The 25,143-nt window shown below is 41.4% G+C and overlaps 1 protein-coding gene and 1 long non-coding RNA gene across 2 annotated transcripts; both read right to left on the reverse strand.

Annotated features, from left to right (window-relative positions):
* Window positions 1-4,272: 4,272 nt before the first annotated feature.
* Window positions 4,273-9,777, reverse strand: LOC147372684 (uncharacterized). The gene is made up of 4 exons (XR_015164898.1): window positions 9,676-9,777; window positions 8,755-8,790; window positions 7,587-7,789; window positions 4,273-6,147 (listed from the first exon to the last, which is right to left on the reverse strand). It is a non-coding gene; the product is annotated as an uncharacterized LOC147372684 (long non-coding RNA).
* Window positions 9,778-21,395: 11,618 nt separating this feature from the next.
* On the reverse strand, window positions 21,396-24,798 carry LOC147372685 (uncharacterized). Its single transcript, XM_086404099.1, has 4 exons — window positions 24,697-24,798; window positions 23,785-23,820; window positions 22,601-22,854; window positions 21,396-21,488 (listed from the first exon to the last, which is right to left on the reverse strand). The coding sequence occupies exons 1-3, from the start codon at window positions 24,758-24,760 to the stop codon at window positions 22,631-22,633; spliced, it is 324 nt and encodes a 107-aa protein (XP_086260225.1). The 5' UTR covers window positions 24,761-24,798; the 3' UTR covers window positions 21,396-21,488; window positions 22,601-22,630.
* Window positions 24,799-25,143: the final 345 nt, after the last annotated feature.

Consider the following 25,143-nt stretch of genomic DNA (forward strand, 5'->3'; position numbering starts at 1 on the left):
TCAGCTTTCTTTATAGTCCAACAATTGCATCCATACATTACTACTGGAAAAACCATAGATTTTCCCAAACGGACCTTTGTGGGTAAACTAATGTCTCTGCTTTTTAGTATGCTGTCTAGCTTGGTTATTGCCTTTCTTCCAAGGAGGGAGCATCTTTTAATTTCATGGTTGCAGTCACCATCTTCAGTGATTTTGGAGCCCCCCAAAATAAAGTCTCTTACCGTTTCCATTGTTTCCCCACCTATTTGCCATGATGATATGGTACCAGATTCCATGATCTTATTTTTCTGAATATTGAGTTTTTCCCAACTTTTCCCCTCTCCTCAGTGAAAGAGTGAAAGAGAGTGAAAAAGGAGAGGAGACTGAAATCAACTATAGTGCAATATAAAATAAAAATTAAAGAAAAATAAAAATGAAACTCCAAAATAATTGAACCTCTTGCTAAGAAATGAATGTGTTTCCAGGTCCCCATTTGTTTGAGCCATTTCTCCCTTTAAATTATTGCTCAATTTTTTCCCTCCCTAGATACCCTACCATTCTATAACAAACTTGCCTGTATTTCATAAAAGAAGTACCATGGTGTACTGTATAAATCAAGGAATTTGGGTAAGTCATATTGGACAAATCTTTTCTAAGAATAGAGATGGAAGGCCATCAGAATACCTCATGGAGTGATCAACACTCCACAGTGGAGGTTCAGTGTTTGGAGTCCCCACAGCCTCTCCAGTGTGTTCCTGGTTATGGATGAAGAGCCTGAACTGTAAGCGTCAGAATTTCCGGAAGATCTATTGCTCCCTCCAGGTTTCAGCAGTTCAGAAGTCAGGCTGAGATGGCTGTGTGAATGTAGAGGCCAATGTGGATTAAAGACATGCACACCTCCTAAGAGCAGGGTACCATCCATCTCATAGTTTTCAAAAGGACTACAAGTAAAGCAGCATATATCCAGATACCAGCAGAATTATCATCCTAGCCTTTCAGCCTAGTCTTGGCTGATCCAATATATTTCCAGACAAAGCTGCGGACTTGACACAATGACCAGGAATCCAGACAACTTTGGGAATCACCCTGGCAGTCTCTTATAGCAGCCAGAGTGCCTGGTGTGATTTCATACTTATCCATACTCATGTTAGTATTTTTGCAGTTTTATTGTTTGTTTTATTTATATATTGTGGGTATCAGTCCTGTATGATATATATTTTATAAATATTTTTCTTCTAAATCTTGAGTATGTTTTAACTTTGTTCATGATGGTTTTTCTTGGTAAAACCTTTCTTTAGCACGGTTTCTGTCATTGTCTCATAATACAGTGTTACATACCTCAGTCCATAGTTCTTCAGGCACTTTATCAGACCAAATCCCTTGAATCTAATTGTCATTTCTATTGTATAATCATATGGGATTTGATTTAGGTCATATCTGAATGGCCTATTGGTTTTCCCTCCTTTCTTCAATTTAAGCCTGAATTTTGCAATAAAGAGTTCATGATCTAAGCCACAGTCAGCTCTTGGCCTTGTTTTTGCTGACAGTACAGAGGTTCTCAATCTCATCTGCAAAGAACATAATCAATTTGATTTCGGTATTAAATATGTGGGGATGTCCATGTGTAGAGTCATCTCTTGTGTTGTTGGAAGAGGGTGCTCTGACCAGTGTGTTCTATTGACAAAACTGCGTTGGCCCTTGCTCTGCTTCATTTTGTACTCCAAGGCCAAACTTACCTGTTATTCCAGGTATCTCTTGACTTTCCAGTTTTGCATCCAAACCCCTATGTTGAAAAGGACATTTTCTTTTCGTGTTAGTTCTAGAAAGTCTTATAGGTCTTCATTGAACTAGTCAACTTCAGGTTCTTTGGTTGGGGCAAAGACTTGGATTATTGTGATATTGAATGGTTTGCCTTGGATATAAACCAAGATTATTCTGTCCTTTTTAACATTGCACCCGAGTACTGCATTTCTGACTTCTTTGTTGACTCTGAGGGCCACTCTGTTTCTTCTAAGGGATTCTTGCCCACAGTAGTAGGGATAATGTGAAGTGAAAGTTGCTCAGTTGTGTCCGACTTTTTGCGACCCCATGCACTGTATACAGTCCATGGAATTCTCCTAGCCAGAATACTGGAGTGAAAGAGAGACACCTTGCCCTTCTCCAGGAAATCTTCCCAACCCAGGGATCGAACCCAGGTCTCCCACATTGTAGGTGGATTCTTTACCAGCTGAGCCACCAGGATATAAAGTAGTAGTAGATATAATAGGCATCTGAATTAAGTTCACCCATTCCTGTCCAGTTTCCCTGTGGCTCAGATGGTAAAGCGTCCACTTGCAATGTGTGAGACCCGGCTTTGATCCCTAGGTTGAGAAGATCCCCTGGAGAAGGAAATGACAACCCACTCCAGTATTCTTGGCTGGAAAATTTCATGGATGGAGGATCCTGGTGGGCTATAGTCCATGGGGTCACAAAGAGTTGGACACAACTGAGCGACTTCACTTCACTATTGCTGTCCAGTTTAGTTCACTGATTCCTAAGATGTCTTTGTACAGTCTTGCCATCTCTTTCTTGACAATGTTCAATTTACCTTGATTTATGGACATAACCTTACAGATTTTTATCAGTATTATTCTTTACTTTCACTAGCAGACACATCCGCAGCTGATCCCCTTCATGGAAGACAGCTTTGTCATGGCAAAGGGGCTTGCAAAACTCAATGAAGTTTTGAGCCATGCGGAGCAGGGACACCCAAGATAGATGGGTCATAGGGAAGAGTTCTGACAAAATGTGGTCCGCTAGAGAAGGAAAAGGCAACTCACTCCAGTATTTTTGCCTGGAGAACGCTCTGGACAGGATGAAAACGCAAATAGATATGGCCCCCAGGTCGGAAGGTGTCGAATATGCTACTGGGGAAGAGTGGAAGGCAGTTACTAATAGCTCCAGGAAAAATGAAGTGACTGGGCCAAAGAGGGAATGACACTCAGCTGTAGATATGTCTACTGGAGAAAGTAATGTCACATGGGAAGACGAATTAAAGCCTTTACAAATATGAGCCTTTGAATCCACTCATGTTTGATGTCCCTTTTTTTGAATATTCCATTTTTCCTTTTCCACATGAGCCAGTTAGTTGGGTTTCTTGCCTTTGGAACCAAAATAATCTTGGTGGAAAAAAGGGTGCTTAAAGTGGAACACATCTGAAACTTTTCTAAAAAAGTAGAATTTTGAAGTTCCTTCAATAAGTGAGCAGCACATAGTTTGTGAAACAACAGAAGGTCCTGTCAAAATCTCTAAATTTGACTTCCTGAGGCTGAAGACTGGCTGAAACAAGAATCGCATTCAGCCTCTATTTGAGCCTCTTTTTCTGTTACAGATCAAAGTATTAGAGGTTTTAAGTCCACAGCTGGATGCTGTCTGGGGGTGAAAGAGGAGACATTCCACGTTATTTTCTTCTAACCTGGATTAAATTGGTTCTTTCTGCTTTACGCCATTTTCAGTAGGAACACTACACGGAAGTCAGAGCTGAGTAGAACACACACAATTGATCAAGATCTTATTGAGACTTGCAGAATTGCTGGATGTGGTGATGTCGCACCTTCCGGGCTGGGTTTAGGCTGTTCCACAGGAGTGATGAATGTCTGGGGAAGCAAGTGGCTCTCCTTCTGCCCTTGGGTCCCTGGCTTCTCCTTCCCACCTGGAGGTGGTGTGTGGAAGGTGGACTGTGGATGCCCACCTACCCTCAGTCTCCCACCCCTTCCTGAGAATGTGGGCTGGCATGGTTCCTCTCAAACCCTGGCACTCTCCGCCAGCAGCCCCAGTGCCTGTCTGTCGAGAGGACCCAAGGTGGGGCTGGGGGTGATGTGAAGTGGGCTCTGTCATAGTTTCAGAGTTCCCCCACCTCTTCTGCAGACAGATGAGCTTGAGGCAGTGCAGCTGTTTCCTGGCCTTGATTGCAAAGGTGCACGCTGGCCCTACTGAGACCCACACTGCAGAAATGCAGCCCAACTGAAAATTGGCATCTCTTGAGGTGCCTCTGAGGGACTGAAAGGAGGACTAAGGATGGGGGACCACTGGGGTCTAGGTGAGACAGCCTCCTCTAGTGGTCCAGGAGGGAGTCTTTGGTACCATACAACACAGCCACCACACCTCCAAAGCCTGCTGTTACCACTGGTGCCTATGCTTCAGCCTCTGAGAATACCTCACCCTTGTGTGTGTGTTTGTTGGGGGGCAGGGGGGGTTGTGCTCCATTTTTTTAAGACAAATTTTATTTAAATATAGAAAATAAGACTTGCCAAATTTAAAATGAAATGCATTCTATTTTATTGAAATTAGAGAATGTATTTATCATTTTGCTGACAGAAAGCTTAAGGTTCTATTACATTTAGTAGATGCCAAAATCAGAATCGAAAACACAGTCCAAAGCTACAATCCACCATGAGAAGTTCTATATTACATTTAAAGATGAATAATTCAAGAAGCAGTTTAAATAAAATCTATTTGTTTCAGTTAACTTGTGTTCAGCATAATAGTCTGATCTCATAGGTAAAAAAATAAAATCATACTCAGCATTCGTTAACAGTATTAGAGTGAGTAGACCTGGAGTTAGGATGAATCTGGCTCTGAAGGAATGTTCCTGACATCCCCTCTTTCTAGTGCATAAGACTTATCAGTTTTTGCCAGAGATGTTCATGAATGTGTTGCTTTCCACCCTAGACAGATTCTCATTCTATGTGATTTGAAGGTACGGGAGCCTTTGATGGAATCGAAACATTTGTTTTTTCACTTGATGTCAACAGCCTCAATGTCAGGTTTCTTTTTAAATATTGATCTTGTTATGCTTAGTGTAAGAGTGTCTTTTAATCCAGGAATATTTTCCAACTTTGTAAGAAATGGAAGTGAGTGGAAGTTATCAATGTTCCATGACAGAATCAGTATCAGAAAGAGTATCACACAGATGAAAAGACACCAGAAAGTGCTACCAAAAAACCAATAATTTTTCATTGTTTTTTGAATTTAGAAGAGGCATTGTCAGAAAATATTGTAATCTGATCTTCTGACAAAGCAATATGAACAGTTTAATTTGGGAAATATTTAATTTACTACAGTTTCACATGTACTAGTCTTCCCTATGATAATTATTAGGAAGTGTTGGAGGCATTCTATGCCAGTGTTTAAAAGGAATATGTATTTTTGTTTATTTGGTTGTGCTATGTTTTAGTTTCGGCATAGGGATCTACAGTTGAGTATGTGGGATCTAGTTTTCTGACCATGGATTGAACCAGGTCCCCTGCTTTGGGAGGTTAGAGTTTTAAATATTGGACCACCAGGGAAGTTCCTCTGCTAGGTTTTTATGTATGGTATTTGTTACTTTTCGTGTACTAGGGTAGGTATTAATATTACCCTCGTTATATGGATAGGGAAACCAAGGCTCTGAAAGTTGAAGTAGCTTGCTAAAAGTCCAGCTAATAAAAACAGATAAGATAAACTCATGTCTGAAGACCCCAAATGGGGTTTTCCTTGCTTTATAAAAACAACATGCCATCTCCTTTATGAAATGACTCATATTTTGTTATAGAAAGGTGGGGGATCTAGAAAGAAAACAGAAATGATTTAAAAGGGGGGATCATGGTAATGAGCTTTAGGGAATAGGGACTTAGTATCACATTTATTTTACTAGAAACCAGGATCAATTCTTTCAGAAATTTTAAGGATTCCCTCAGCTCTTGCCATTTCTTCACATTTGCAATATTTTCTTTATTTCCCTAAAATTATTAGAAAGGTGTGAAAATAATAAAAACATCGCTTTAGTGCTATAGAAACCAGGGAAGGACAGGAAAGGCATCTGGCTTCTGAATAAAGGTGTCAGGTGGAAGGGGGAGGCAACAGGAGGAAGAAAGGAGACACACACTCCGGTCCCCACGCAAAGAACAAAGTGAAAATGTCTTCTAAGAATTCAGTCCAGGAGGAATGCTGCTGGAAGCATCAGTGAGAACCAGTCTTGGATGTTCCTAGGTTGGGTTCCTGGCCCTCAAATTTCAGACTCACAAACACCCAGAATGAGACGTGACACTTAGAAACTGGATGCTGATTATTTCATTGGTAAATTGAAGACAGAGTGCCTTCTTCCAATGTCATGGCTTTCTGAAGGACTGGTATGTTCACACTTATGCTCTGAAAGCAAAAGAGGAGATTGACACAAAGTGGACAGGTGGTTTCTAATCCTTGCAGATAACAGTGAAGGGAAGTAGCCAAGAGCCCACATTTCCCTTCTCTTCCTCCCTCTTCTGTTTCCTTCCAAATTTCTTTTGATCTGTCATTTTTGTGCACCTAATAAATAATGTTTTATTGCAAGCTCTAAATTGTTGCTTGCAATATAAAAGGTTGTTCTTAGGTTGTTTATCTTTTGGTTGCTATTTAAAGTGTTCAAATATGTGTTTACAAAGATGGTTACTGCAACCCATTTTTAACTAGCAAAAAGCTGAAACTGGCCTAAATGTCCACTGATACAGGGTTGGTTAAAGAAATCATGGCACAGCCAGACAATGGAATTACAGAAATTTAAAACTAAACAAAATGAGGATTAAACGGACCCATATAGCTTTATGAACTGTTACGGCTATTTTTAAGAACTATGTTATTTTAAATAAGCAACCTATAAAATTTCTTAAAGTATGACATCATTTATATATAGCAAAACCAATACAATATTGTAAAGTTACAACATAAAATTAAAAAAAGGAAAAAAAAAAGACAATTATGTTTAAAAGGGTGTAAGTGATTCCAAGACGATGTTCAAGAGTTAACTGTGATGGCCTTTGGGAAAGGAAGTGGGAAGGTAGGATGTGGATGCCTTTCAGAGTTAGCCTCATACTTTTATGTTCAGTTATTTTTTTACCTTGACCATATACTAAGTGAAAAGGAAATATTTTAGCTAGATAAATTTAGCAACCTAAAATTAAAGTATTGTTTAGTCAGGACAGTGGACCTGAGAGGCCTGCTGCTGCTGCTGCTAAGTCATGTCATTCATGTCTGACTCTGTGCAACCCCATAGATGGCAACACACCAGGCTCCCCCATCCCTGGGATTCTCCAGGCAAGAAAACTGGAGTGGGTTGCCATTTCCTTCTCCAGTGCATGAAAGTGAAAAGTGAAAGTGAAGTCGCTCAGTCATGTCTGAGTCTTCGAGACCAGGCTCCTCTGTCCATGGGATTTCTCAGGCAAGAGTACTGGAGTGGGTTGCCATTGCCTTCTCCACTGAGAGGCCTGGTCAGGTGCAAACTTGAGAAGAGAGGTCATTGAGCTGGAGGAGGAGCAGAGAAAAGGACAAGGGAGAACATGGTGTACTTCCTCATCAGCAACCCACTTTAGGACAGGTGGTCATTGGAGAAAAGGCTATTTATGGTCCTTGCTTCTCAAAATTGAAATCACCTTGGATAGCTGGTAATGATTATAATGTTTTGCTCCCTTATTTCAGACTATCTGAATAGACACCTTTAGGATCTGTGTCCAGGACTATGCAATTTTCACATATTTTCTGTTGACTCAGTGACTCACTAAAGTGTGAGACCTTTAGGGTTAGGGCCCTTGGTGGAGAGTGAGCTGGAGTCATACCTGTCAATGACTTTCAGATTACTTGGATGGTGAGTCTTCATCTGGATTCTCCTCAGGTTGCTCCTCTGGTGGTGGTGGCCCTTGTGGAGGTGGCCCTGGTGGAGGTTCCTCACCTTCATCTTCCTCATCAGGAGGGGGTCTAGGTGGTGGCCCTCCAGGTCCTCCAGGAGGTGGTTTGGGAAAATCGTTGTCTGACTTTAAATCTGAGTTGGTTCAAAGAGAGAACTAGGTGATGGAAGGCTCCCCTCTCATTTTGATCTTTGATAAACTTTTGGAAAGTTCTTTCCTCCAGAACCCAACTCTCAAATACCAGCTTTCTTCCTACTCACTTCTTCTTTCTGCTGTACTCCTCTTGACTACTAACATCCTTCCTTATCACTTCTTATTGCAGTACCCATATACTAGTGAAACTGAGTCTTAGCTCTATGCTCTTGAGAAAAAGAGTATCTTCAATTTGTCAAAAAAGAAGGTGCTGGATATCTTAGAATTCCCAGAATATGTCTACAAGGACAGAAGAAAAGCAAAGGGATTAATCATGTCAGTTATGCTTGCCAGATATATTTTGGGTCACTGACATAACCTGCCAACTATGACCCCAAGCCTTGCCCATTGAGAGTATATGTCAAACTCTCTGGCTCTAAAACCAGGTGGAGCAATACTAGGAAAAGGACAGAGAGAAAGAGACAACATGATGGCCCACACAGGGGTCACTAAACAACTCGCAAATTTTAATTAGGTACTGTGACACAGCTGAGCAGAAAACCAGACTAAAAATGAACCAGACCTGGCTTCTTTGCAGGTTTACTAGACGACATATTGAAAGAAGAACACTGAGGAAGAAGGAAACAGTCAGTGGAGGGGTTGGCTCTCAGTGGGCTGTAGGAGTCAGAATTGTGACTCCTTCCCTTTGTTGTCCTCTCTCAACAATCATTTCTGGCCTGAGGGAACAGGGAGCATAGCCAGTGTCATCCAGGCTAGACATCATGTTATTCATGTTAGGACCTTGCTCATGGCCCTGAAAACCAAGGTTAGAAAGGACTGCCTTTATCTTTAGTGTTTCTATCACTGATTATAACTCTTCACAAAATAATGATGATAATAGGACACCAGAGAACAAAAAGTTGCCCATGAAAAAAAGAAAGATGATGGAGGATTAATTGCAACTTACCTAGTACGGTACTCAGAGACTCTTCACTGTTGCTTTCTAGGAAAAGAAGCAGAGGATGAGCCTGTATCCTTCAGGGCTCACAATGCTGTACAGGAAAAGGGATGCACTCTATATATAATCTAAGATATTATAACATTTTGATGCCATCTTGATGCTGTTGCAAAAGGAGGAAGACATGAAGGCATGGCAGGCCTGTTTCTGTGTTGAGAGTCAACCACAAACTCAAAAGAGGAGAGACCTTCTTGTCCTTCTTAGGATTCCTCAAACTCTCATGCTAGTTTAGGTTAAATGCTGGAAATTTCAGCGTGATATTTTAGTGTCCTTTTGCCCTTGTAATTTATGAAATACTTTACTTATATTAACATGCTTTCTCAAGGTAAAAGGGCCAGGAGTAAAGACGTGGATATAATCGTGTCTATATTGGGCAAAACATTCTGAAATATTACCCATGGGTGGAGTAGAATGAGACCACTGTGCCCTGGAATCTCTATATCTCTAGGTAGACAGAGAGATTTATTACTCTTGTCTCCGTCTCCAAAATAGCTCTGAATGGGCTTCACCTCCTCAATCCATCTGGCATCCCCTCGCAAGGCCACCTTCATCCACTGCCTACTTTGATTATCGTAGCATCTTCATGAGGGAACTTGTCTGTTCCAGTCTTGCCTTTTTGCAACGCATCCTTCACAGCACAGAGAAAAGTCTCAATCTGTCATCCCTCTGCTTAAAAATTCTGTGCTGGTTTCCAGTGGTACTAAGTTTGAGGCCTTCACATCGTAGAGGAGGTGAAGGGCCTTCCTCTTCTTTTAAGCAGCCTGCAGACACATCTTTCACTTATGTCTCCTTATGTTTACAAGCTTCCTCACTGCAGTGTGATCCCTCAAGCCCCAAGCAGAGTCTCAGCACCCTCCCCCTTATTCTTACCAGAAACCAGGTCTTGAGCTGAGCTCAGGGCCAGCAAGGCCACTGAAAGCAGGATCAGCAGCATCTTGGAAGAAGCTCTGGATTTGCTCTCAGCTCTGTCCTGGGAGGAACAAGAGAGCTTCCTTTATAAAGGGGACCAGAACAATGGTTTCTTTGAGTTCTATCCTGGGCAGATCTTGTGACCAGATAGACACAGTTAGAGTTGGGACTTATCCCATCAAGATGGAGTGGATAGAATGTTATTAGTGTGTCATTTGTAAAAGGTACATGTGACGTGGGCAAAGCTTTTGAGGGAGAATGTCCAAGCATTCAGCACAGATATTAGAACTACTCTGTCATCTGATTTTCAGTCTTTTTGGTGAGTGCATTTCTTTGTCCTTCCACTTGTCATTTGTGTGTGTTTTGGCTGTGATCTCTGGGATGTATATGGCCCAAACTCCATCATTCATGGTATTTGTTTACCTATGTATATGATCGGAGAAGGCAATGGCACCCCACTCCAGGAGTCTGGTGGGCTGCAATCTATGGGGTCACTAGAGTTGGACACGACTGAGCGACTTCACTTTCACTTTTCACCTTCATGCATTGGAGAAGGAAATGGCAACCCACTCCAGTGTTCTTGCCTGGAGAATCCCAGGGACGGGGGAGCCTGGTGGGCTGCCGTCTATGAGGTCGCACAGAGTCGGACACGACTGAAGCGACTTAAAGCGACTTAAAGCAGCATAGCTGCTTTAAAATGTTGTGGTAGTTTCAGGTGAACTACCAGGGGACTCAACCTGTGAGTCTCTCTGTTTTGCAAGTTCATTTGTTTCATTTCTTTTTAGATTACCCAGTAAGGGATGTTATATAATATTTCTCCTCTGACTTACTTCACTTACGACACTCTCTAGGTCCATCCATGTTGCTGTCAATGGCATTATTTTATAATTTTTAATGGCTGAGGAATAGTCCACTGTATATATGAAGAGAGGATCAGACTGTCATAATTGGAGTGCATAATTGTGGTCACTAAATTCCCAGTGGCAGGCAGGGTCAGGGGGGTGGTAAAAATATTTCCTAGCAGAAATTAAATCAAATAGAATTTTATGGGAGATTTCAGAAAAGGGAAAGGGCCTGGAGGAAGCCTTAGACACATAAAATAACATGATCTATTCAAGGAGTTATATTCATCTTTTTCTGTCCTAGATATCCTATGGTGAGTTCTGTGTACCCCTTTGTTTTTCTAAATATTATAATTCCTAATAATAATAATAAAAATAATAGAAAGTCTTAGGCCTTCTTTGTTCAGCAATGACAAGCTTCCCTATTAGAATGAAAAAATCTTAGATGACTTCTAGGGGCCTGAGCTGACTGAGGGTCAACCTTCTGCTTTCCAGGTGTGTACAAGCATGGGTTCTCCACACACACTTCAAAGATAAACCAATATAATCTCTACATCATCAAAATGTTCTGCTATGTGTCATGTACATAGGTACCCAAATACCATGAATGATTGATTTTGGTCATAATAATGGCCAAAGATATTGACCAACTTCACTTTGGGTTATAGAATCACTGTCAACACACACATAAACACATGAAGAACACAAGGGCAAGATAGTGAAAGAGTGTCAAGGAACAGACAGAAAATCAAACATGACAGAAGAATTCTAGTATCTGTGCTGGCTGCTTGGAAACTGATTCTATACAAATTCCCCAGTTGCATGTTGCACCTTTTGAAAACAAGACACTAGGCACATCCAATCCATTCCATTCTGCTGAGCTAATTCCCAACTATAACTATGTCTATCCAGTGACAAGGGCTGCTCAGTATAGAACTCAAAGATACCATTGTTCTGGTCACCTTTATTAAGGAAGCTGCCTGGTTTCTCCCATCACTGCGCTGACAACATTCCAGAGCCTCCTCTAAGATGCTACTCAGTGGCCTTGCTGGTCGTGAGCTCAGTTCAAGGCCCAGTTTCTGGTAAGAATAAAGGGAGAGAGTGCTGAGACTCTGCTTCTAACTTGAAAGATCACACCTCAGTCAGGACGCTGGTAAAGAGGAGACATATATGAAAGGAAAGGTGAACTTCAAAGTTCTTAAGAAAAGGACGAGGCCCTTTACATCCTCACTGATGCCAAGGCCTATCATTTTATTTCAAGTGCTGTTTGAGCCTGATACAGAACTTTAACCAGAGGAATGACAAAGAAAAATCTTTGTTTTACAAAGGTCATTCTGACTGTAATGAAGGATGAATTAGAAAAAGGCAAGACTGGAATAACAAAATTCCCTCATGAAGATGCTATGGTAATTGAGGTAGGAGGTGGACAAGGGTGGCTTTGCTAGGGAATGCCAGATGGATGCAGGAAGTGAGGCCCATTCAGAGCTTTCTCAGAGGGAGAGACTCCCTCTCTCTCTGCATGGAGATGCAGAGATTCCAGGGCCCAATGCTCTCATTTTACTCCCACCCACATTTAATATTTCTATGTGCTGTGCCCAGTATGGGCAGGATCATATCCACATGTTTACTCCTGGTCCTGAAACCTTGAGAAACCATGTTAATATAAGTAAAGTATTTCATGAATTAAGAGGACAGAAGGACACTACAATATGACATTGAAATACCCCAGCACTTAACCTAAATTAGCCTTAGGTTTTGAGGGATCTTAGGCAGGACAAGTGGAGAAGGCAATGGCAACCCACTCCAGTATCTTTGTCTGGAAAATCCCATGGATGGAGGAGGAGCCTGATAGGCTGTAGTCCATGGGGTCACTAAAAGTCAGACACGATTTCACTCTCACTTTTCACTTTCCTACATTGGAGAAGGAGATGGCAACCCACTCCAGTGTTCTTGCCTGGAGAATCCCAGGGACTGGGGAGCCTCCTGGGCTGCTGTCTGTGGGGTTGCACAGAGTCGGACACGACTGAAGTGACTTAGCAGAAGCAGCAGCAGCAGGCAGGACAAGAGAGCTGAATCCTCAAAGGATTGATCCTCAAAAGAGAAGCAGCTCTACCACCCCTTCATATCTTCCTCCCTTTGCAACAGCATCACAGATTGGGGTTTAAAAGTTAACTTAGAGAACAAACAGGTTGTGGCTGGAAATGTTTCTTTCCCTGTAGAATGGCTGTGAGCCCTGAAGGATTTAGAAACTGCTCTGTTCTTAAACTACCACTTCTTTTCCTAGAAGACAACAATGAAAGTTTTTCAACTGCACAATTGTACAACAATTAATCCTTAATCAAATCAATCCCTTTTACTTCTGGTAACAACTTTTCATTTCTGTGGCATCTTATTAACATCACTGTCTTGTCATGAACTGATTCACGTTAGAGCTCCTAAAAATAAAGTTAATCCTTTACCCAACTTGGATCGCAGGGCTATGAGCAGGGCCAAACTTGGGATTAACATATTCCCACTACTATATATACTGTATATAATATTGATAATCAATAAGGATCTACAGGGAACTTGTTTCGATAATATACAATAATCTACATGAGAAAAGAATCTGAAAAGGAATAGACATTTGTATATGTATATGCAAATAACTTTTAATATTGTTCATGGGGTTCTCAAGGCAAGAATACTGGAGTGGTTTGTCATTCCAGTATCCAAAGTGTTCAAAGCATCACTATGAACAAAGCTGGTGGAGGTGATGGGATTCCTGTTGAGCTATTTCTAATCCTAAAAGATGACGCTGTAAATGTGTGGTAGTCACTATGCCAGAAAATTTAGAAAACTCAGCAGTGGACACAGGACTGGAAAAGGTCAGTTTTCATTCCAATCCCTAAGAAAGGCAATGCCAAATAATGCTCAAACTAACACACAATTGCACTCATCTCACACGCTAGTAAAGTAATGCTCAAAATTCTCCAAGCTAGACTTCAACAATACATGAACTGTGAACTTCCAGGTGTTCAAGCTGGTTTTAGAAAAGGCAGGGGAACCAGAGATCAAATTGCCAACAGCCGGTGGATCATTGAAAAAGCAAGAAAGTTCCAGAAAAATGTCTATTTCTGTTTTATTGACTATGCCAAAGCCTTTGACTGTGTGGATCACAACAAACGGTGGAATATTCTGAAAGAGATGGGAATACCAGACCACCTGATCTGCCTCTTGAGAAATCTGTATGGAGGTCAGAAGGCAACAGTTAGAACTGGAGATGGAACAACAGACTGGTTCCAAACAGGAAAAAGAGTACATCAAGGCTGTATATTTTCACCCTGCTTATTTAACTTGTATGCAGTGTACATCATGAGAAATGCTGGGCTGGATGAAGCACAAGCTGGAATTAAGATTGCCGGGAGAAATATCAATAACCTCAGATATGCAGATGACACCAGCCTTAAGGCAGAAAGTGAAAAGGAACTAAACAAGCCTGGCGTGCTGCAGTCCATGGGGTTGCATGAGTCGGACAAGACTGGGTGAGTGAACTGACTGACTGACATGTGAATAACATTGCTGTACACGTGAAAGTGACAGAGCATTGTAAATCAACTATCAGTTTATTTCAATTGTTCACTCATGTCTACTCTTTGTGACCCCATGGATTGTAGCACACCAGGCTTCCCTGTGCATCACCATCTCCGGGAGCCTAATCAGACTCCTGTCCATCACGTGGGTGATGCCATCCAACCATCTCATCCTCTGTGGTTACCTTCTCTTTCTGCCCTCAATCTTTCCCAGCATCAGGGTCTTCTCCAATGAGTCCATTCTGTACATCAGGTGGCCAAAGTATTGGAGTTTCAGCTTTAACATCAGTCCTTCCAATGAATATTCAGGACTAATTTCCTTTAGGAGTGACTATTTGGATTACCTTGAAGTGCAAGGGACTCTTAAGAGTCTTCTCCAACACCACAGTTAAAAAGCATCACTTCTTTGGTGCTCAGCTTTCTATACAGTCCAACTATCACATCCATACATGGCTACTGGAAAAACCATAGATTTGACTAGACAGAGATTTATTGGTAAAGTAATATCTCTGCTTTTTAATATGCTGTCTAGTTTGGTCATAGCTTTTCTTCCAAGGAGGAAGCATCTTTAAATTTCATGGTTGCAGTCACCATCTGAAGTGATTTTGGAGCCCAAAAAATAAAGTCTCCTACTGTTTCCATTGTTTCCCCATCTGTTTGCCATGAAGCGATGGTACCAGATACGATGATCTTAGTTTTCTGAATAATGAGTTTTAGGCCAGCTTTTTCACTCTCCTTAGTGAAAGAGTGAAAGAGAGTGAAAAAAGAGAGGAGAGTGAAATCAACTATAGACCAATACACAATAAAAATTAAAGAAAAACAAACAAACAAAAAAGAAAGTCTAAAATAACTAATCTTCTTGCTAAGAAAATGAATGTTTTCCCAAGTCCCCGTATCTTTGAGCCCACTACATCCCATTTCCCTTTTAAAATTATTACTCAATTTTTTCCCTCCCTAGATGCCCTACCATTCTTTAACAAAACTGTATGTATCTCATAAAAGAAGTACCAAGGTGTATTGTATAAATCAAAGAATTTGAGTAACTCATATCAGACAAATCTTTTCTAAGAATAGAGATGGAAGACCAATCAGAATATCTCATTCAGCGATCAGCACTCCACAGTGGAGGTTCAATGTTTGGAGTCCCACACAGCCTCTCCAGTGCATTCCTGTTTATGGATGAAGAGCCTGAACTATAAGGGCCAGAATTTCTGAAAGATCAACTGCTCACTCTAGGCTTCAGCAGTTCACAAGTCAGGCTGAGATGGCTGTGTGAGTATAGAGGCCAATGTGGATTAAAAACATGCACACCTCCTATTGGCGTGCTATCATCCATCTCATAGTTTTATAGTTTTTAAAAGGACTGCAAGTAAAGAAGCATACATCCAGACACCAGCACAATTATTATCCTTAGCCTTTCAGCCTAGTTTTGGCTGATTCAATAAATTTCCAAACAAAGCTGCAGACTTGACACAATGACCAGAAACCCAGACACCTTTGGGAATCACCCTGGCAGTCTCTTATAGCAGCCAGAGTGCCTGGTGTGATTTCATACTTATCCATATTCATGTTGGTTATTTTGTAGTTTTATTGTTTGTTTTCTTTATATATTGTGGGTATCAGTCCTGTATGATATATATTTAATAAATGTTTTTCTTCTAAATATTGAATATCTTTTAATGTTGTTCATGGTGTTTTTCATTGTAAAACCTTTCTTTGAGATTGTTTTGTCATTGCCTCCTACACAGTGTTATGTACCTCTGTCCATAGTTTTTCAGGCACTGGATCTATCGGACCAACTTCCTTGAATCTAATTTCCACTTCCACTGTATAATCATATGGGATTTGATTTAGATCATGGCCTAGTGATGATGAATGGCCTAGTGGTTTTCGCTACTTTCTTCAAGTTAAGCTTAAATTTTGCAATAAGAAGTTCGTGATCTGAGCCACAGTCAGCTCCTGGCCTTGTTTTTGCTGACAGTATAGAGGCTCTCAATCTTCAGCTGCCAAGAACATAATTAATCTGATTTTGGTATTGACTACTTGGTGATGACCATGTGTAGAGTTGTCTCTTGTGTTGTTGGAAGAGGGTGTTTGCTGTGACTAGTGTGTTCTATTGACAAAACTCTGTTGGCCTGTGCCCTGCTTCATTTTGCACTTCAACGCGAAATTTTCCTGTTATTCCAGGTATCTCTTGACTTCCTACTTTGAGTGGAAGAAACACAAGCTGGAATCAAGATTGCTGGGAGAAATATCAATAACCTCAGATATGCATATGACACCACCCTTATGGCAGAAAGTGAAGAGGAACTCAAAAGCCTCTTGATGAAAGTGAAAGTGGAGAGTGAAAAAGTTGGCTTAAAGCTCAACATTAAGAAAATTAAGATCATGCCATCCGGCCCCATCACTTCATGGGAAATAGATGGGGAAACAGTGGAAACAGTGTCAGACTTTATTTTTTCTGGGCTCCAAAATCACTGCAGATGGTGACTGCAGCCATGAAATTAAAAGATGCTTACTCCTTGGAAGAAAAGTTATGACCAACCTAGATAGCATATTGAAAAGCAGAGACATTACTTTGCCAACAAAGGTCCGTCTAGTCAAGGCTATTGTTTTTCCTGTGGTCATGTATGGATGTGAGAGTTGGACTGTGAAGAAGGCTGAGCACTTAGGAATTGATGCTTTTGAACTGTGGTGTTGGAGAAGACTCTTGAGAGTCCCTTGGACTGCAAGGAGATCCAACCAGTCCATTCTGAAGGAGATCAGCCCTGGGATTTCTTTGGAAGGAATGATGCTAAAGCTGAAACTCCAGTACTTTGGCCACCTCATGCGAAGAGTTGACTCATTGGAAAAGACTCTGATGCTGGGAGGGATTGGGGGCAGGAGGAGAAGGGGACGACAGAGGATGAGATGGCTGGATGGCATCACTGACTTGGACGTGAGTCTGAGTGAACTCCGGGAGTAGGTGATGGACAGGGAGGCCTGGCGTGCTGTGATTCATGGGGTCACGGAGTTGGACACGACTGAGCAACTGAAGTGAACTGAACTGAACTGATGATGAAAAGGACATTTTCTTTTGGTGTTAGTTCTAGAAGGTATTATAGGTCTTCGTTGACCTAGTCAACTTCAGCTTCTTTGGTTAGGGCAAATACTTGGATTACTTTAATGTTGAATGGTTTGCCTTGGAAATGAACCAAGATTATTCTGTCCTTTTTAACATTGCACCAGAGTACTGCATTTCTGACTTCTTTGTTGACTCTGAGGGCCACTCTGTTTCTTCTAAGGGATTCTTGCCTGAAGCTGATCCCCTTCATGCATCACAGCCTTGTCGTGGCAAAGGGGCTTGTGTAACTCAATGAAATTTTGAGCCATGCCAAGCAGGGACACCCAAGACAGATGGGTCATAGGGAAGAGTTCTGACAAAATGTGGTCCACTGGAGAAGGTAAAGGCAATCCACTCCAGTATTCTTGCTTGGAGAACCCCATGGACAGTATGAAAACACAAAAAGATATGACAATGGGAGATAAGGCACCCAGGTCAGAAGGTGTCCAATATGCTATTGGGAAAGAGTGGAGGGCAATTACTCATAGCTCCAGGAAAAATGAAGTGACTGGGCCAGAGGGAGAATGACGCTCAGCTGTCAATATGCCTGGTGGAAAAATTAAAGTCACATGGAAAGACTGATTATTTAAAGCCTTTTATTTATTTTATTTGGAGGCTAGTTACTTTACAATATGTAGTGATTTTTGCCATACTTTCACATGAATCAGCCATGGGTGTACCTGTGTCCCTATATGCAAGACAGCAAAAGAGACACAGATGTAAAGAACAGACTTTTGCACTCTGTGGGAGAAGACGAGGGTGGGATGAATTTGAGAGAATATCACTGAAACATGTATATTACCGTAAGTGAAATATATCATCTGCCCAGCTTCGATGCATTAGACAGGGTGCTCAGGGCCTGTTCACTGGGACAACCCTGAGGGATGGGATGGGAAGGGAGATGGGAGGGGGGTTCAGATGAAAATAATCATGGCTGATTAAAGCCTTTTGAAAATATTGAGCCTTTGAATCCACTCATGTTTGATGTCCCTTTTATTTGATATTCTGTTTGTTTCTTTTCCACATGAGCCAATTAGTTGGGTTTCTTGGCTTTGGAACAAAAATTATCTTGGTAGTAAAAAGGGTGCTAATTGTGAAACACATTTGAAACATTTCTAAAAAGCAGAGTTTTGAAATTTCTTCAATAAGAAAGCAGCACATAGTTTGTGAAACAACTGAGGGTCCTGTCAAAACCTACTAATTTGTCTTGCTGAGGGTGGAAGACTGGCTGAAACAAGAAATCATTTTCAACCCCTATTGGAGCCTCTTTTTCTGTCACAGATCAGCGTTACAAGTGTTAGGTCCACAGCTGGAGCCTTGTAGGGGTGAGGAGAGAAGATTTTCCACATTATTTTCTTCTAACCTGGGTTAATTGAGTTCTCTATGCTTTATGCCATTTTCAGTAGGAACACTACATGAAAGTCAGAGCTGGGTAGAACACAAGCAATTGATGAAGGTCTGTTAAGACTTGCAGAAGTGCTGGATGTGGTGATGTCTGCTCTCCAGGGCTGGGGTTAGGCCGTCCCACAGGAGTGATGGATGTCTGGGGAAGCAGATGGCTCTCGTTCTTCTGCCCTCGGGTCCCTTGACTCTCCTGCCCACCTGGAGGTGTTGTGTGGAAGGTGGACTGCGGACTCCCCCTTCCCTCAGTCTCCCACCCCTTCCTCAGAGTGTGGGCAGGCCTGTGTCCACTCAAACCCTGGCACTCTCCGCCAGCAGCCCCAGGGCCTGTCTCGCCAGTGGACCCACCCACGGTGTGTGTGGGGGTGAAGCGAAGTGGGCTCTGTCATAGTTTCAGAGTCAGTGCAGTTGTTTCCTGGCCTTGACTGCAAAGGCACACGCTGGCCCTAGTGAGACCCACACTGCAGAATCCCAGTCCAGCTGCAAACTGGCATCACTTGAAGTGCATCTGTGGGGCTGAAAGGGGGCCTAAGGATGGGGCACCATGGGAGTCTCAGTGATTAAGCCTCCTCTAGCGCTCCAAGAGAAGGAAATGGAAACCCACTCCAGTACTCTTGTCTGGAGAATCCCAGGGATGGAGGAGCCTGGTAGGCTGCCATCTATGGGGTCGCACAGAGTCGGACATGACTGAAGCGACTTAGCAGCAGAAGCGGTCCAGGAGGGAGTCTCGGGGTACCAGACCCCACAGCTGCCACACTTTCAAAGCCTGCTGTGACCACTGGTGCCTATGCTGCAGCCTCTGAGAGTACCTCACCCTTGTGTGTGTGTTTGTCGTTGAGGGGTGCAGTATTTTTTTTTAGACAAAATTTTTTTTAAATATAGGAAAAAATACTTGCCATATTTAAATGAAATGATGAAATGCATTCTAGTTTTTTGAAATTAGAGAACGTATTTATCATTTTGCTGACAGAAAGCTTGAGGTTCTATTACTTTTAGTAGATGCCAAAATCAGAATTGAAAATACAGTCCAAAGCTACAATCCACCATGAGAAGTTCTATATTACATTTAAACACGAATAACTCAAGAAGCAGTTCAAGTAAAATGTTTGTTTCAGTTAACCTCTGTTCAGCATAATAGTCTGAGCTTGTAGGTAAAAAATAAAATCATGCTCAGCATTCATTCACAGAAGTACAGCGAGTAGACCTGGAGTTAGGACGAATCTGGCTCTGAAGAAATGTTCCTGACATCCCCTCTTTCTAGTGCATAAGACTTGTCAGTCTTTGCCAGAGATGTTCATGAATGGGCTGCTTTCCATCCTAGGCAGATTCTCATTCTATGTGATTTCAAGGTAGGGGAGCCTTTGATGGAATGGAAACATTTGTTTTTTCACTTGATGTCAACAGCCTCAATGTCAGGTTTCTTTTTAAATATTGATTTTGTTAATGCTCATTTTAAGAGTGTCTTTCAACCCAGGAATATTTTCCAACTTTTAAGAAATGGAAGTGAGTGGAAGTTATCAATGTTCCATGACAGAATCAGTATCAGAAATAGTATCACACAGATGAAAAGACACCAGAAAGTAAAGTATTTTTCATTGTTTTTGAATTTGGAAGAGGCATTGTCAGAAAATACTGTGGCGGATTCATGTTGATGTATGGCAAAACCAATACAATATTGTAAAGTAATTAGCCTCCAATTAAAATAAATAAATTTAAATAAAAAATAATAAAAAAGAAAATATTGTCATTTGACCTTCTGACAAAGCAATATGAACAGTTTAATTTGAGAAGTATTTAATTTCTTACAATTTCACATGTACTAGCCTTCCCTATAATAATTATTAGGAAGTGGTGAAGGCAATCTTTGCCGGTGTTTAAAAGGAGTATTTATTTTTATTTATTTGGCTGTCTACGTCTTAGTTGAGTATGGGAATCTACAGTTGAGTATGTGTGATCTTGTTTTCTGACCGCGGATCGAACCAGGTCCCCTGCATTGGGAGATTAAAGTTTTAGCCACCAGACCACCAGGGAAGTTCCTCTGCTAGTTTTTTATGTGTGGTATTTGTTACTCTTCGTGCCTAGGATAGGTATTAATATTATCCTCACTATACGGATAGGGAAACTAAGGCTCTGAGAGTTGAAGTAGCTTTCTAAAAGTCCAGAGCTAATAAAAGCAGATAAGATAAACTCATGTCTGAAGAACCCCCAATTTTCCTTGCTTTTTAGAAACAACATGTCATCTCCTTTATGAAACTGACTCACAGTTATAGAAAGGTGGAGGATCTAGAAAGAAAACTGAGAAATGATTTAAAAGAGGGGGATGTGGTAATGGGCTTGAGGGAATAGGGACCTAGAATCACGTTTATTTTACTAGAAACCGGGATCAATTCTTTTGGAAATTTTAAGGCTTCCCTCAGCTCTTGCCACTTCTTCATATTTGCAATATTTTCTTTATTTTCCTAAAATTATTAGAAAGGTGTGAAAATAATAAAAACATCACATTAGTACTAATAGAAACCAGGGAAGGACAGGAAAGGCACCTGGCTTCTGAATAAAGGTGTCAGGTGGAAGGGGGAGGCAACAGGAGGAAGAAAGGAGACACACATTCCGGTCCCCAAGCAAAGAACAAAGGGAAAATTTTTCTAAGAAGACAGTCCAGGAAGAATGGCTGCTGGAAGCTTCAGTGAGAACTGGTCTTGGATGTTCATGGCCCTCAAATTTCAGACTCACAAACACCCAGAATGAGACGTGACACTTAGAAACTGGATGCTGATTATTTTATTGGTAAATTGAAGACAGAGTGCCTTCTTCCAATGTCATGGCTTTCTGAAGGACTGGTATGTTCACACTCATGCTCTGAAAAGCAAAAGAGGAGATTGACACAAAGTGGGCAGGTGGTTTCTAATCCTTGCAGGTTAACAGTGAAGGGAAGTAGCCAAGAGCCCACATTTCCCTGCTCTTCTTCTTCCCTTTCCTGTTTCCTTACAAATTTCTTTTGATTTGTCATTTTTATGTACCAAATGGATCATGTGGTCTAAAATCTTGCTTTCAAGATAAAAGGTTGTTCTTAGCTTGTTTATCTCTTGGTTGCTATTTAAAGTGTTCAAATATGTATTTACAAAGATGGTTACTGCAACCAACTTTTAACTAGTGAAAAACTGAAACTGGCCTAAATGTCCATTGATAAAGGGTTGGTTAAAGAAATCATGGCACAGCCAGACAATGGAATAGCAAAATTAAAAAGTAAACAAAATGAGGATTAAACGGACCCATATAACTCAATGAACTGTTACGAATATTTTTAACAACTATGTTATTTGAAATAAGTAACCTATTAATCTGCATAAAGTAAGACATCATTTGTGGATAAAATGTATAGTTATGTTTTAAAGGGTGTAAGTGTTTCCAAGAAGATGTTCAAGAGTTAACTGTGGTGGCCTTTGGGGAAGGGAGTTGGAAGGTAGGATGTGGATGCCTTTAAGAGTTAGCCTCATACTTTTCTGTTCAGTTATTTTTTTTACCTTGACCATATACTAATTGAAAAGGAAATATTTTAGCTAGATAAATTTAGCAACATAAAATTAAAGTATCATTTAGTGGGGACCCTGGACCTGAGAAGCCTGTCAGGTGGCAACTTGAGAAGAGAGGGTCATTGAACCAGAGGAGTAGGAGAGAAAAGGACAAGGGAGAACGTGCCTGTACTTCCTCATCACCAGCCCACTTTAAGACAGGTGGTCATCGGGGAAAAGGCGATATATGATCCTTGTTTCTCAAAATGGGAATCACCTTGGGTAGCTTGTAATAAATATGAGGTTTTGCTACCTTTTTTAGACTATCTGAATAGAAATCTTTAAAACTTGTGTCCAGGACTATGCAATTTTCACATATTTTCTGTTGATTCAGTGACTCATTAAAGTGTGAGATCTGTAAGGTTAGGGCCCTTGATGGAGAGTGAGCTGGAGTTGTACCTGTTAATGACTTTCAGATTACTTGGATAGTCAGTCCTCATCTGAACTCTGCTCAGGTTGCTCCTCTGGTGGGGGTGGATTTGGCTGAGGTTCATCACTGGGTGGGGGTGGCCCTGGTGGGGGTGGCCCTGGTGGAGCTTCCTCATCTTCGTTTTCATCGTTAGGAGAAGGTGGTGGTCCTCTGTGTTCTCTGTGTTTTCCAGGACGTCGTATGAAAAAATCCTCATCTGAGCTTGAGTCTGAGCTGGTTCTATCTACAGGGTATGGCACAAAAAGAGAGGAACTAGGTGATGGAAGGCTCCCCTCTCATTTTGATCTCTCATAAGCTTTTCAGACAGTCCCTTTCTCCAAAACCCATCTCTCAACTACCAGCTTCCTTCCTATTCACTTGTTTTTGCAGTACTCCTGTTCACCCACATACTAGTGACACTGAGTCTTAGTTCTTTGCTCTGGAGAAAAACAGTTTGGCAAAAAGGTGATGGATATCTTAGAATTGGCAGACAATATCTACAAGGACAGAAGAAAAGCAAAGGGATTAATCATGTCAGTTATGCTTCCAGATATATTTTGTGTCACTGACGTAACCTGCCAACTGTGACTCCAAGTCTGGCCTGTGGAGAGTGTATATGGAACCCTCTGGCTCTAAAACCAGGTGGAGCAATAATAGAGGGGAGAGAGAGAGAGAGAGAGAGAGAGAGAGAGAGAGAGAGAACACGATGGCCTATACTGGATCTTTAAATAACTTGCCAATTTTAATTAGGTACTGTGACACAGCTGAGCAGAGAAACAGGAAAAATGAACCAGACCTAGCTTCTTTGCATTTTTTCTAAACCATACATTTAAAGAGAAGAATACTGAGGAAGAAGGAAACAGTCAATGGAGGGGTTGGCTCTCAGTAGGCTGCAGGAGTCAGAATTGTGACTCCTTCCCTTTGTTGTCCTCTCTCAACAATCATTTCTGGCCTGAGGGAACAGGCAGCACAGCCAGTGTCATCCAGGCTAGACATCATGTTAGAGTGTTGCTCGTGGTCCCCAAGACCAAGGTTAGAAAGGACTGCCTTTATTTTTAGTGTTTCTATCACTGATTATAACTCTTCACAAAGTAATGATGATAACAAGACATCGGAGAACTGAAAAGTTGCTAATGAAAAAAAGAAATATGAGGGAGGATTAATTGCGACTTACCTAATACGGTTCTCCGAAACTCTTCACTGCTGCTTTCTAGGAAAAGAAGCAGAAGATGAGCCTATATCCTTCAGGGTTCATAATGTTCTACAGTAAAAGGGCACACTCTATATACTCTAAGATATTATAAATTTTCAACTACCATCTCTGATGCCTTTGCAAAAGGAAGAGGATATGAAAGCATGGCAGGGTTATTACTGTGCTGAGGATCAACCTTGAACTCAAAAAAGGCCTTTTTATCCTTCCTAGGATCCCTTAAACCCTAATACTAGTTTAGGTTAAGTGCTGGAATATTTCAGTGTTATGTTTTAGTATCCTTCTGCCCTCAATTTATGGAATACTTTACTTATAATAACATGGCTTCTCAAGGTAGAAGGACCAGGAGTAAACATGTGGATACAATCTTGCCATATTGGGCACAACATTCTGAAATACTAAATATTGGTGGGAGTAAAATGAGACCACTGTGCCCTGGAATCCCCATATTTCTATGTAGACACAGAGATTTATTACTTTCATCTCTGTCTCTGAAATATCTCTGAATGGGCTTCACCTCCTCCATCCATCTGGCATCCCCTCGCAAGGCCACTTTCATCCACTGCCTACTTTGATTATCATAGCATCTTCATGAGGGACCTTGTCTGTTCCAGTCTTGTCTTTTTGCAATGCATCCTTCATAGCACAGAGATAAATCTTAATTTATCATTCCTCTGGTTAAAAATTCAGTGCTGGTTTCCAGTCGTACTAAGTTTGAGGCCTTCACATCATAGAGGAGGTGAAGGGCCTTCCTCTTATTTTAAGCACACTGCAGCCATATCTTTCACTTATTTCTCCTCTTTACAAGCTTTCTCACTGCAGTGTGATCCCCCAAGCCCCAGACAGAGTCTCAGCACCATCCCCCTTTATTCTTACCAGAATCTGAGCCTTGAACTGAGCCCAGGGCCAGCAAGGCCACTGAGAGCAGGATCAGTAGCATCTTGGAAGAAGCTCTGGATTTGCTCTCAACTCTGCACTGGGAGAAGCCAGGCAGGTTCCTTTATAAAAGGGATCATAACAATGGTATCTTTGAATTCTATACTGGGCAGATCTTGTCACCGGTTAGACAGGGTTATTGCTGGGACTAATCCCAGCAGGGTGGAATGGATAGAATGTTATTATTGTGTCATTTCTAAAAGATACAACATGTGATGTGGGCAAAGCGTTTGAGGGAGAATGTCCAAGCATTCAGCACAGATACAGAACTGCTCTGTCATCATTTGATTTTCAGTCTTTTTGGTGAATGCATTTCTTTGTCCTTCCAAGTATTATTTGTGTGTGTTTTGGCTGTGATCTCTGGCCTTCATATCATCCAAACTCCAT

Source organism: Bos grunniens, chromosome 5, assembly GCF_055505025.1.
Source record: "Bos grunniens cultivar Pamir isolate PY7600 chromosome 5, Bosgru_T2T1.0, whole genome shotgun sequence".
NCBI lineage: Eukaryota > Metazoa > Chordata > Mammalia > Artiodactyla > Bovidae > Bos > Bos grunniens.

Bases quoted from the DNA above. Each gene is read 5' to 3' on its own strand.
- LOC147372685 (XM_086404099.1), bottom strand. From the start codon at position 24,760: ATGCTACTGATCCTGCTCTCAGTGGCCTTGCTGGCCCTGGGCTCAGTT. The intron at 23,821-24,696 runs GTAAGAATAAAG...TTCTTTTCCTAG, and splicing joins AGTTCAAGGCTCAGATTCTG to AAAGCAGCAGTGAAGAGTTT. The intron at 22,855-23,784 runs GTAAGTCGCAAT...CATACCCTGTAG, and splicing joins GTTTCGGAGAACCGTATTAG to ATAGAACCAGCTCAGACTCA.